This window comes from Motacilla alba, chromosome 15, assembly GCF_015832195.1.
Source record: "Motacilla alba alba isolate MOTALB_02 chromosome 15, Motacilla_alba_V1.0_pri, whole genome shotgun sequence".
Taxonomy (NCBI): Eukaryota; Metazoa; Chordata; class Aves; order Passeriformes; family Motacillidae; genus Motacilla; species Motacilla alba.
The window spans coordinates 6,405,439-6,417,596 of NC_052030.1; the positions used below are offsets into that span (position 1 = coordinate 6,405,439).

General features: G+C 53.8%; 1 protein-coding gene across 1 annotated transcript; it reads left to right on the forward strand.

Annotated features, from left to right (window-relative positions):
* The first annotated feature begins 6 nt into the window (after positions 1–6).
* Positions 7–10,514, forward strand: TBX1 (T-box transcription factor 1). The gene is made up of 7 exons (XM_038152945.1): positions 7–60; positions 3,324–3,425; positions 4,828–4,999; positions 5,224–5,379; positions 6,775–6,842; positions 7,049–7,149; positions 7,893–10,514. Exons 1-7 carry the CDS (start codon positions 38–40, stop codon positions 8,330–8,332), a joined length of 1,062 nt encoding a protein of 353 aa, XP_038008873.1. The 5' UTR covers positions 7–37; the 3' UTR covers positions 8,333–10,514.
* The last annotated feature ends 1,644 nt before the right edge of the window (positions 10,515–12,158 follow it).

Consider the following 12,158-nt stretch of genomic DNA (forward strand, 5'->3'; position numbering starts at 1 on the left):
AGCGTTGTGGGACGAGTTCAACCAGCTGGGCACCGAGATGATCGTCACCAAGGCAGGCAGGTCAGTACGGAGATCCCGAGCGGCTCCGGCTCTCCAGCCGCTCCCTCCGGACCCGGGCACCCAGGCCAGTCCCACCCCGGGGCGGGAGAGTCCGGTGCAAGCGGTTGAATTCGCAGTTTGGGGGGAGATTGAAGCTGCTGCCCAAGGGCGAGTCACGGAGCGGCCCGGCCCAGCGGTCGCCGTCATTTGATCCTTGCGCTTCTCCTGGGGCGAAATCTGCGAGCTCTTGCGGCCCGAAGGCCTCGGTGCTGCGGAAGAACGCGCGGCTGCTGCTGCGGGCTGACAGCGAAGGCGTGCGGAGGACGGCAGGCAGGGTACTGGGTTTCACTCCCGCTTAAAAGGGCTCTGTGCTCCTCCGGGCGCCTTCGGCTGTGACCCCACAGGGGACTTTGATCCGTGTTTACGGAGGACGGTGTGTGTTCCCGGGGCAGACAGCAACGATACAGGGGAAGGAAAAAAAACAACACGCAAACCGTGCAAAACCTGCTAAATACATTCTTAGCACGGGCAGATGTTTTCCTTCCGGCGGAGACGCGAACAGACCCTAATTCTGCACCTTGAAACGTGTTCCAGGGCTGTTGCATTTCCCGATTATCGAGTAACGAGCCCGGCTGAACGCGGCTCCTCTCGGCTCCTCTCCGGCCGCCGCGGCGCGGTTCCGGAGCCAGGACCCCGCTCCTGGGCAGGGAACAAAGAAAGCGGCTGATGCGATCGCGTTAGGAACGAGCAAAACATATGGGGGGAAGAGGAATCCCAATTACAGTTGTTAGTTATTGCATTTAATGGAGATTCCCGGGAAGCGCCGCGGCCGCGGCGGCTCGGGCAGAGCTACGAGGCTTTCCCCGCCAGGCTCCGACAGAGCTGCGAATTGTCCAGGCTCTGAGTCTTCCCTTGGTTTGAAGCGATCCGGCGGGGAGGAGAAAAGAAAAACAAACAAATTAAGGAATCCCCCGTTGCTTGCTCTCAGTTCCCCCCGGGCTGACTGCGGCGGGATGGCCGGCCGGGGGAGAGGCTCGGACTCCGCTCCGAACGGTCTGGCAAGAGCTGTGACCGCGGCCGTGCGTTCCCGCTCTCCCGTCAGCGATTTTGAGGGTTCCGAAAGTGCAAAAAAGCCCCCCAACCAACAGAAAAAACAAAACAAAACAAAACAAACAAACAAACAAAAAACAAAAAAATGAAACATACTTATATGTACACTGTGGCCTTTTAAATTTTTGTTGTTGTTTGTTTGCTTTGGGGTTTTTTTTTGTTTTTTTAATACTAGCAATTTCCTAAAATAAAACAATCGCCGTAGTGGCCGGTGCAAAAGCAGCCGGCGCTGCGTTGCGGGACCCGAGCGGAATTTCCCGCAGACGGTGCCTGCCCCGGCGCCGGGTCGCACAGCCCGCTGTCTCCGGCCGCGGCCCCTGAGCCCGGCGCCGGGCTCGGCGTTGCTTTCCTTAGCGGAAAAGGTCGTTCAGGCTCCAGGCGGAGGCTCTCTGCAAACAGGAGTTCTTCGATCTTTCTTAGCTCTCCGAGAAGAGCGAAAGGATTGCAAATATCCCGTTTCAAAAGGTTTCGGAAATTAACCAATTCGAATTGAATCAGGGGCTTTTCTCCTACCCTTTTCTTCGTTTACTTTATGACACAGTCGGAACTCCAGACAAGCGAGTAAAAACAGGAGAAAACGGGGTACAACCAGCAGGAAAAGGTTCGGGGAAGGCGCTGCAAAGCCTATTCTCTTCCCGCACCTCTGGGCTGGCCCTGCTGTTTGTCTAGATGGGTCTTATCATCCCAGGTTGTTTGTTTTAAAACTAAGTTTTAGAACAAGAAACACCGGAATTGGAGCTAATGGGGGCTTTTACACGTTTAAAAATAATAATAACACAGAGAGCGACTGAAAACGTCCTCCAGAGTTTGCTAAAGCCTTACGGAGAGGGAGACGCAGCTGCCCGATCTCGATGCAGCCCGGCAGTGCTGGGGCCGAGATGGAAGAGCTGCGGAGCCAGAGGCGCGCTGACCCATCGCCCCTCCGAGGGGGGAAGGGCCACATAACAACAGGTCCGGCCGTGTGCCCCGAGAACGAGCCGGGGGGGCTCTCTGTGTCCGGGTTTGCTCGGGCTGTTTGTTCAGGGGTCGGTAGGGGTTTTGGTTTTTCAACGACTGAAACACCTTTCCCGAAATATTGCCCACAGTCGCTCGCTTGGTTTACTATTCTGTAAAACAAAACGAAGCCATTAAGAGCCCCGACGCCAGGGCACTTCTTCGGCGTGTCCCGCCGGGGAGCTGCGGGCCAGGCCCTGGTCCCGGTATGTGCAGATGCAGGAGGGACGGACGGGTGGACCGTCCCGGCCCCTTCCCTTTGCCCACCGCCGATCCCCGTTGTACTGCAGCCCCCTGAAGGAATCGTGCCCTCCCTGAGCGTGGGATCTACTTTTCGGCTTAGCTTTGGGTCCCCGGGGGCCTGCGCGGAGAACCGGGGGAGCAGCCGCGGGGACTGGCCTGCCCAGCTCCGGAACCCTGGGCTCCTTTCCGCTCCCCTTCTCGTTCCGCAAAAGTGCGGGGAGCAGGAGCCCGACCGGCTCTTGCAGTGAAGTTGATCTGGGACGGGGCTTTCTGGGACATCCCCATTGCTCTCTATAGCCCTCGCTCGCCGAGGGGGAGCGTTTGCCCCTCCGGGCTGGGAGAGGTCTCCCGCTGGCCCTAGGGGCTGTTGCTGTAGCCGCTGCTTTCAAATGGGCGCGGTTTGGTGGGTACAGAAGCTGCACAGGTCGATCACCTCGTGTCTAACTCCTTCGCTGGAGTTTTTAGATTTGACCCCCACGGGCTGCCCGAGACTCCCGAGCCTGAGTGCGGGTCCGCAGACCGGGTAATGCCTTGCGTGTGCCTCCAGTTAGGTCAGCTAAAATGATGGGGAAGAAATACTTTTCACTTGATCTCCCCATGGCAAAGGCCGAGGATGCTCTTTTTCCCCCTGTTCTCTCCATTCCACCTCGGTGGGGCATTTCGGGTGTCTGACACTAACGGTCTCAGAGCCAGTGGGAGAAACAGGACCCTCCTGCTCACCTTTCGGGATGCTGCCGAGGGCTGGGGAACACGGCAGCCAGTCTCCCCAGGCACCTTGGCCATATCTGCCTCCTCCTCCGGCCAGTGGTTTCTGCGGGGGGACTTATCATCACAACTGGGAGGGTATCAGAGCAGCTGGAGGGGAAGAGACCCGTGCCGGCCCCTCGGGGCTCCCTGCTGCTCCTCAACGTAGCATTTCTCTCTCCTCTCTGTGCCAGGCGCATGTTCCCCACCTTCCAGGTGAAGATTTTTGGGATGGACCCTATGGCTGACTACATGCTCCTCATGGATTTCGTGCCGGTGGATGACAAGCGATACCGGCAAGTAACAAATACCTGGCCTTTCTCGCGGTTCTTGGAGCCATAGGGGCTGGTGGTTTGCTGCCCACCCTCTGCTCCTGTCCTTTGGGGGTTCAGGGATGTGCCCCTGGGTGTGACACCTGTCGGTGCGAGACAGGGAGGGGACACGGGATGCGGCTGACCTGCCTGGGGTCTCTTTCACACCCTTGCAACGAGTCTGGAGCCAGGAGCGGCTGCAGGGCCCCCTCAGCCTCCGCACCAGGCTCACAGGCGGCCGGGGCCAGACCAGCATGGGCAGAAGGGTAGGCTTCTTCAGGGCACAGGGCAGGAGCTGCCTTGTCCTGCCCAGAAAAGCTCTCCTTGTCGTACTGCTACACGTCTCCATCGGCAAACGCCCTTTGCCACTTAACGAAAATCCCCTTGGTGCTCCTTGAATGCTGTAGCCCCTCAGCACATGTCCCGAAGCTGTGCCGTGTCTGCTGGGGAGTTTCCTGGATGCTTGGGTGAAGAGAGTGGGTTTTGTGCTCTGGAAAGGCACCAGCCACCCAAGCCACAAAACCCTGCCCTTGTTTCCAGCGGCAGTGTAGGAAGGCCTTGGAAACTGTCAACTCACAAGGCAGTGATGCAGTCTGGTTTGGACCCCCTTTAATTTTAAGACAGTGAAAAGTGCATTATGTATTTAGCTTCAGATCATGACGCCGAGCAGGCAGCCCGCATAGGAATCGCAGGGTCCGATATATAAATATTTAGACAGATATCCAAATTCTCAGGGCGTCCTAGAAATGTTTGCTTGTCAAGGGAAGTAGGATATATAACATCCAATTGAGTATATCTTTAAAAAGTAATGTTTCTGCTCAAGTCCAATGGTGTCTAATTCCCCCTGTGCAAACACTGGCTTTTAAAGTAAACACGTGTATAGAAGATTGGTTTCTCTGTTTTAAATGTTACTGTTGAATATGTACTTTGAAAGAATGAAACGAGACTGCTAATTTCTGAACCTGCTATTAATCTACACACAGCTTTCTACTCTTCACTTAAAGCGAGAATATTACTGCATAGAGGGCTTTTTTCACCCTTTTTTTTTTTTTTAGAGGAAGGGGGAGGCTTTTGTGGCTTCTCTCCCAAATCTACACGGGGAGCTATAAATTTCCTCCATCTTGCAGATTTCTCTCACGACAGCTCCATCGCTGATGTGATAAAATAGTATATCCCCTCCGCAGCAATTCTGGCTGCGGAAAAGAGCTCGTTCCTCTCTTGGGAAGCGGGAGTGATGGAGAGGCGGTGCTTCCCCCTCGGTGGGCCAGGGGGACCGGCCCGGCCCGGGTTCTGCGGGGCGCGGGTGCTGCAGTGGTTCGGAGCGGCGCTGCAGGGACGCGGGCGGGAGCCCCCGGGCCGCGGCTGAGGGTGCCTTCCTCTCCCGCAGGTACGCCTTCCACAGTTCCTCCTGGCTGGTGGCCGGCAAAGCCGACCCCGCCACCCCCGGGAGAGTCCATTACCACCCGGACTCCCCGGCCAAAGGGGCGCAGTGGATGAAGCAGATCGTTTCCTTCGATAAGCTCAAACTGACCAACAATTTGCTGGATGACAACGGGCATGTAAGTGTTCCCGGGAAAACATGTCCGACGCGGGGCCTCACGGGGTGGGAACTCCCCGCGCTGTGATTCCCGTGGGGTGACCGTGCCCGCGCCCCTCCCCGGGGGCTCTGCCCCAGCCCCGCGGCTGTCCCGGGCAGTGGAGCCGGCAGGGCCAGGGCTGCGCTCTCCTCTCTCCATGCTCCGCCTGGATCAGTTATTGTCTCCTTGCTCGTTTTATCATTCAGATCATTTTGAACTCCATGCACAGATACCAGCCGCGTTTTCACGTGGTCTACGTGGACCCCCGGAAAGACAGCGAGAAGTACGCGGAGGAAAACTTCAAAACTTTCGTCTTCGAGGAGACGCGCTTCACGGCAGTGACCGCCTACCAGAACCACCGGGTGAGGCAGCAGCGGAGCTCGGGGCGACAGAAAGCGGGATTGGGGTGGCCCCGGAGGTACCGTGGGTGCTGGTGCATCCGGTGCTGGCTCAGCCCCTTCGTCCGGCTCCAGGGTTGGAGACCGGGCTGCGGGTGTCCGGCGGCGGCGGGGATGGCTGGGGGTATTCCCGCCTCCTCCTCCCCATCTGCTAAATCCATTCCGGGCAGCACTAAGAGCCCGATAGCCGGGGCTGCACCGGTGTACGCCGAGGAAGCGACGTGGGCTCTAGCCCCATCGCCAGCTTCCCCCTGCCCGGGGGACCTCATTACCTACGTAAAGCCGAGACCGGGGCTAGTGGGGAAACTACAGGCTTCCCGCTGCGAAATGTCACTCACAATTTGTTTGGGTAAATCTGCGATTTTACTGCTTTAGGCTCGTAGCGGTCTGTCTCTCCTCAGAATACAATTATACGTTAAAAACGAAACAAAACGAAACACAACTCCCCCATCCCAATCTAATGCAGATCTCTGGGCAGCAGTTAATCCAATTGCTCCTTTAAATCGCATCAGTGTAATGTAAAGAGCAGGAATCCCAGCAGCGAGTGGAAATACGATTTCATAGCGGGGGCTTTTCAGCGTTGCTCCGAACGGCCCCGCTCCGCGACGATGCCACGCAGGCCGGGGCTGTGTCCCAGGGCTGTCCCTGAGCAACCGGCGCAAGTGTCACCCTCTGCAGTGGCTCCGAGCGAATTGACCGGAGTTCTCTCCGGGATGCTGCGGTCGGGCCGCACCTCGCCCCGGTGGAGGTGGTGAGGCCAGAGAAAAGCTGTGCCTTTAAGGGGCTCTGGAGTCCCTCCCAGGCTGGCATTTGCCTGATGGCTCCGGACAGCTGCTCTTTCTCTCCTGCTTTCTATCAGTTTGACCTCTAAGGCTGGAACTGTCACTGAGGGGCTTAAAGTTTGTTTTTCAACCCATTCCGGAAACTCACAATCACATACTTTATCCGTGGATTTGCTTAAATATAGAAAATGTCCTGCCTTCTCCCCGGTGAATTAAATAAATACATAAGTATGATTTATCCAGTGATTTGTCTTAACTGCTCCAGTGGTGACCCATATAATGTGGCATTTTCTTACAAGTGCATTTACTCAGCTTTTGCAGCCGACTCAGACTGTCCCTCCCTTCACCTTGAACTCATATTAGGTAGCATGTCAGCCCACATTTTCTAACACAGGGAAAGCACATGTTTGTGCTCTGTGGCAGAGAACACCCTGGCTCCACCAGCCACCTGGATCCTCACTGTTACACCAAGCACTGCTGAGTCCCAAAGCCTGCTCAGGGATACACTCGCTGTTTGGCCGGGGAGCCCTGTGGCCCTGGGGGCTGCTTTGAGACATTTTGCCACTTCTTCTTACAGATCACGCAGTTGAAGATTGCAAGCAACCCTTTTGCCAAGGGATTCAGAGACTGTGACCCTGAGGACTGGTAAGGCTATGCCTTTATTGGTTATGGCAATACCCCACTCACCCTATTTCACGTGTATCTGCCCAGCTTACGTTTGCACAAGGGCTTCATGGAGGGGGACACTGTATTTGGCCCCATTTGCCAGCTGCAGCTCACAGAGACAATACTCCAGTTGCTCATTCTGTTGGACCATCAGCTCTGCATCACTTCTCCCCTTCCTCTTCCAGGCCCAGGAACCACAGGCCAGGGCCTCTTCCTCTCATGAGCGCTTTTGCCAGATCCCGGAATCCAGTCTCTTCCCCAGCCCACCAGAACGGGACAGAGAAAGGTGAGAGCCCCCAGTGGCCAGGCCAGCTCATCTCCCAGACCTTGTTGGCCTGCACAGCCCGTGCATGCATGCTTGGAGCCAGCCTTGCTCACCAAGCTGGTGCACAGCCCCATTGCTAATGAGCTTTGTGCTACCGCTTATTTTTTAAAGAAAAATACCTGACTTCATAACATAATTCATTCTTCCTTGGACTACAACATTTGCTGTTGTTGAGTGCTTAAGAAAATTTGCTGCTTTAAAAAACACTGCCCCTTGCCTTTAGAGTCCCATTTTCGACTTTTTAAGCAGCAAACTCTGCTTTTCAGGCAGAGATGCAGGGCTGGCCACAGGTTCCTTCTCGCATTGCCCTTTTAACGCGCCTCGGCAGTGCGCTTAGGGCCAGCCCATTCCATTCAGAAGCTGCAGTCAGGTCAAACAGCACCTCTGCCCATTGACTGCTTTTCCATTACCCAGAGCAAACAACTGCAAAGACAACCGAAGGCCTTTCCTCCAACGCACACCGGGCCTGCAAAATAAAGGGAAGTCTGTATTTGTTTAGTGTTACACAATTACAAAAATGTCAGGCGTGTACCAGCTTGTCAGTCAACTCAACTCCACTCATCGCAGTCAGAAGGTCCCGTCCCGCCAGCCCGTTCCTGCCGCATGCCGCTGCTGCACGCCCCGCTCTTCCCTTCGCGCGCCTCTTCCCCGTGCGCGGGTGCGCTCCCGCGGGCGCGGCCGCACTGACTCTGTTGCCCCCGTAGATGCTGCCGAGAGCCGGCGGGAGTTCGAGCGGGAGGCAGGCGGGACGGCGCTGCACCAGGCCGAGGCCGCGCACCAGCAGCTCATGTCCCGCGTGCTCAGCCCGGCGCTGCCGGCCGGAGGCGGCGGACTGGTGCCGCTGGCCGGGGCGGGCGGCGGCCGGCCCAGCCCGCCGCACCACGAACTGCGCCTAGAGCCCGCCGCGTCGGAGCCGCTGCACCACCATCCCTACAAGTACCCGCCGGCGGCGGCCGCCGCCTACGACCACTACCTAGGGGCGAAGAGCCGGCCCGCCCCCTACCCCCTCCCCAGCATCCGCGGGCACAGCTACCACCACCATCATCACCACCACATGAACGCGGCGGCTGCGGCGGCGGCGGCGGCCGCCAACATGTACTCGCCGGCCGGAGCACCCGCGGGCTACGACTACGGGCCCCGGTAACGGGGCACCGGCGGCACGAGAGACACCGCCCTCCCCCTTCCCGCCTTTCCCCCACCTCCCGCCTTACGAGCGAGCTGATTGGTCAGCTTGACCTGATCGACAGCCAGACAGCCCAATCGCCGGCAGCTGGGCCCCGCCCCGTAGGGGCTGTGAGGGCGGCGGTGCCGAGAGCTCCACCGCGGTGTGACCTGCGGCTGCACTTTGATAAATGAAGCCATATGTCCTTATCTCTCTGTTCCCCCGCGCCTCCGTTCGTGCCGGGCACCGAGGACCGTCGGGCGGCTGGGATGCGGTGAGAGGACGGTGAGGCGGCAGCGGTGAAGCGACTTGTCCCCTCTCGCTCGCCTCTGATGGAGGTTTGGTGTTAGCGGTGCCCACGGGGCCTGTGCGTGAGCACCGAGCAGGGGCTGTGGGGCCGGCCGTGAGCCGTGTGTCGTCCTGCACTTGTCGGTGTCAGTCTTTCCCAACCCGGGGCACACCGGGGGCTGGTTCACAGGTGGCTCAGGTGGTTCTTTGAGGAGATTCTTGGGGAAGCAGAGTTTAGTTTAAGGGAGTGCTTTGAATCCTCACTGCCAGAACAAATTTCCCACTTCTCCTCCGGCCCTGACCCATTTGTAAGTTTTGGGGTTCACTGGGATGCCTTAACCATAGCAGCATTTTCTGGAGCTGTTGAGAAGGGGCTATGGCCAAGAGCACAGGCACGTGCAGCTGTGTTTGCATCTTGTTTTCCCAGCGACACCTGCAAAGGTTTAAAAACCAGCCTGGGGCTGGGGGGATATCTGCAGATTTCAGGCTGTGTGTTTCCCACCTGCTTCCCCGGCAGCCTCACACAGTTCTGCCTTCCTGCATCCTTTCCTGAGCTCTTGAATACTCTCCCACGGAGGTGCCTTTTAAAGGGACTTCAGGGTTTTTTTTTCTCAGACTGGTTCACCCCTTATATTTGGCTGACCCAAACTGCAGTAGTTCTAAAGCATCTATTCTGCATCACCTGCTTGCTGCATCTTCCCTCTTAATGCTGGTAAGTACTTTTTCTTTTTCCTTTAGTATCTTCATTCAGAAGTCAGTTCCTTACTGCTAAAAAGATGGCCCTGTTCATCACAGTCCTCCAGTGATGTGTTTTGAATAGCTGGCTTGTGTTTTTGTCGGATGCTCACTGAAGGCAGTCCCATTGTGTTCAGAGAAGGTATTGAGCAGCTCTTCAGCTGTGTTGGTGTACAGTATTATGAACACTTTCCTGACTCTTCCACACAACTCCATTAAAGATGGGGGTTATTTCTTTTAAAGTCATCTATTCGTCCATGTTTGTGCATCTTCATTACAAACTCTTTAGAACATGTTCTTTCTTTTGTGCAGGTGGCAGTGATAATAACAATGTTTATTTTGTCTCTGGCAGTGGGCTTTGGGCTTCCAAAACCTTTTTGGAAAGGTTTAAGAAGGGATACAGGCTACCATGAATACTTTATGTATTTTTTTTTCTGTTAAAAAAAATATATCTGGATCCATAAAAAAGACTTGTGCAAGAAATATGTATTTTATTTGACATTTGCAGTGAATTGTGAGATTCTTAGTGTCTGACTAAAGCATAATGTTCTCAGAAAGGTTGATGTAAAATAGCCTTGTGCTTAATATTAGTCAGTGGGAAATGGCTCTCGGATGTGCTCTATTGCTATTGCTTTGCCGCTGTTATTTCAGAGTTTTCAGTATGATTTGTTATCTGTAAACTGACTAGTGCCAAAGCTTTGGTCAAATGTTTAATGAAGTTGTTATATTTATTATTTCCTTCAAAGATTATACAAACCCTTTTTTTTTTCTTGATAGTTGCAGTGTAGGAAAAAAAAGTGAAGACAACCAAAGAATCATATCTGCAAAGTGTAGATACATGTAGATATTTGTAGATATATGTAGATAATCTTATTTCATTTTAATTGAAAAGACATTGGACAGTGACATTTATAAATATTTTTTCTCTTCTTTCTTTTCTTCATTTCTTATTTGATTATTTTTGTATATTTGTCAGTTTGTCTGCCCTGAAGTCTAAGCCTCCCCTACAAAATGCAGTTATTTAAATAAGGAGAGTTCTTAGTCTGAGCAGTCAGTGGCTCTCCATAGCTGATTGCTCCTTCCCTTCTGTCCCTGACTGCTGCAGGTGCCCATGGTTGTGGTAATCTATCCCAAAATTACAGTTTGCAAGGTTGGGGTTCCCAGGTGAAAACAGATCTGTTTGTTCTGGTAAGCACCTGTTCTCTTTAAGCCCACACAGAATGACCCAAGGTGCCAGGACTAAACTGTGCCCTTGATGAAAGTGGCTCAAGGTCCTTGCCTCGACTGTAGGGATTTCAATTTTGTATTTGTTAGAAGAAGAGGAAATCACAGAACTTCAAGCGATGGCTGTGGGTAGAGGGCCCTCAGGATCACCAGTCTGTGTTCTGTGCTAAAGAACCACTGCAGAGGTCCTGAGGCTGAATGGGCAGGAGACCGTGTCAAGCCTACAGTCTGGACTATGAAAATGGTATTTGTAACCATGCATTTAGTCCATCAGCATGCAAGCTGCTTAGACATGTTCACATTGAAGCATGTTAGCAGTCCAGTTCATGTTGTGTTTTAATCCTTAAATCAAGATTCTTCAGGGCTTTGACCGGTATCCCTCCTTCCATAACAATGTCTCTCTCACCGGCTGGGAGCGTTACAGATATGGAAAGCAAAAAGGGTCATTTTTCTATCACAAGAAAAAATCCCCTTCAAATAAACAAAACCCCATAATGCTGCAGATTGACTAGTAGAAGCCTTTTGAAAATCACAGAAAATTTGTAACACTTTAATGTCATATTACCTGTCAGGCTGTTAGTCAGGACATACCGTGTATATGTGTTATCTGTGTATCAGATTGATTTGACAAATGACTGTGTATGATTCGATTACATGTCTGGTTAAACTTCACTCAGCCCATGCTGTCACCAAGGCCCATGGCACATACTAGGAAAGAAGGCGGCTGCATTTCCAGGCGATACTTCCACTTGTGGTTACCTCAAGTCACACAGAGCCCTTACACATGAAGTGTTTATAAAACCGCCGTAAAACAGGCCCGAGTGTGGAGATTACAAGCATCCTTTGTTTTTTCCAAATAGGGCTAGAGAATAAATTAGCCATCCAGCTCTGTTTTCTAGAGGTACAGGCTGAGTTCAGTGATTGCTTCTGGGGTCTGAAAACCACATCACCTAGCTCAGTGGATAAATCCAGGATTAGTTCCTTGTTTCATGCAGGTGGAACATGGGTGGCTTTTGCTTAATCGCTTACCCAAACACTGGGGACCGCTCCAGTTTTCAGAAATGGCTTTTTGCAGTTGATTTTATTCTGTCCTTCCTAGTGAAATTGACTGAATTCAATGTAGGATAGGAGCATCAGCATGAGACTCCTGTGTGTTTGCAGTGTTCATGCACACTCTTTACACATTTCATAGATACTTTCTTTAGTCTTTCCTTCTCTTCAGGGAGACCCTATAACTCTCTGGCTAGAACTGTGCAGGTAGTCCCCAGCAGCTGCCTCTCAGCATCCTGGTGTGTCGGCATCTCTTCAGTCAACATCAAGCACGTGTACACATGGCCATGGCCAGGGGAGCAATTGCTTTGGCTTCCCGCTACAGTGTAACAGCGGCTTGCAGGGCAGAGAATGACCCGAGGACTGTAGCAGGTATAGAAAGGTGTTCTGCATGCAGCTGGGGGACAGTGTGAGTCTCCCATGAGCTGTGGGCTTCTAGTGCATCTCTACACAGAGCCACAGCTAGTGGGGCTACGTGGCTATGGGATACCTCAGCTGCGGCACTGTCCTT

Coding starts and splice junctions, on each gene's coding strand:
- TBX1 (XM_038152945.1), top strand. CDS start 38: ATGATCGTCACCAAGGCAGGCAG. Junction 3,426..4,827: donor GTGGATGACAAGCGATACCG/GCAAGTAACAAA, acceptor CCTCTCCCGCAG/GTACGCCTTCCACAGTTCCT. Junction 7,150..7,892: donor CCAGAACGGGACAGAGAAAG/GTGAGAGCCCCC, acceptor TTGCCCCCGTAG/ATGCTGCCGAGAGCCGGCGG.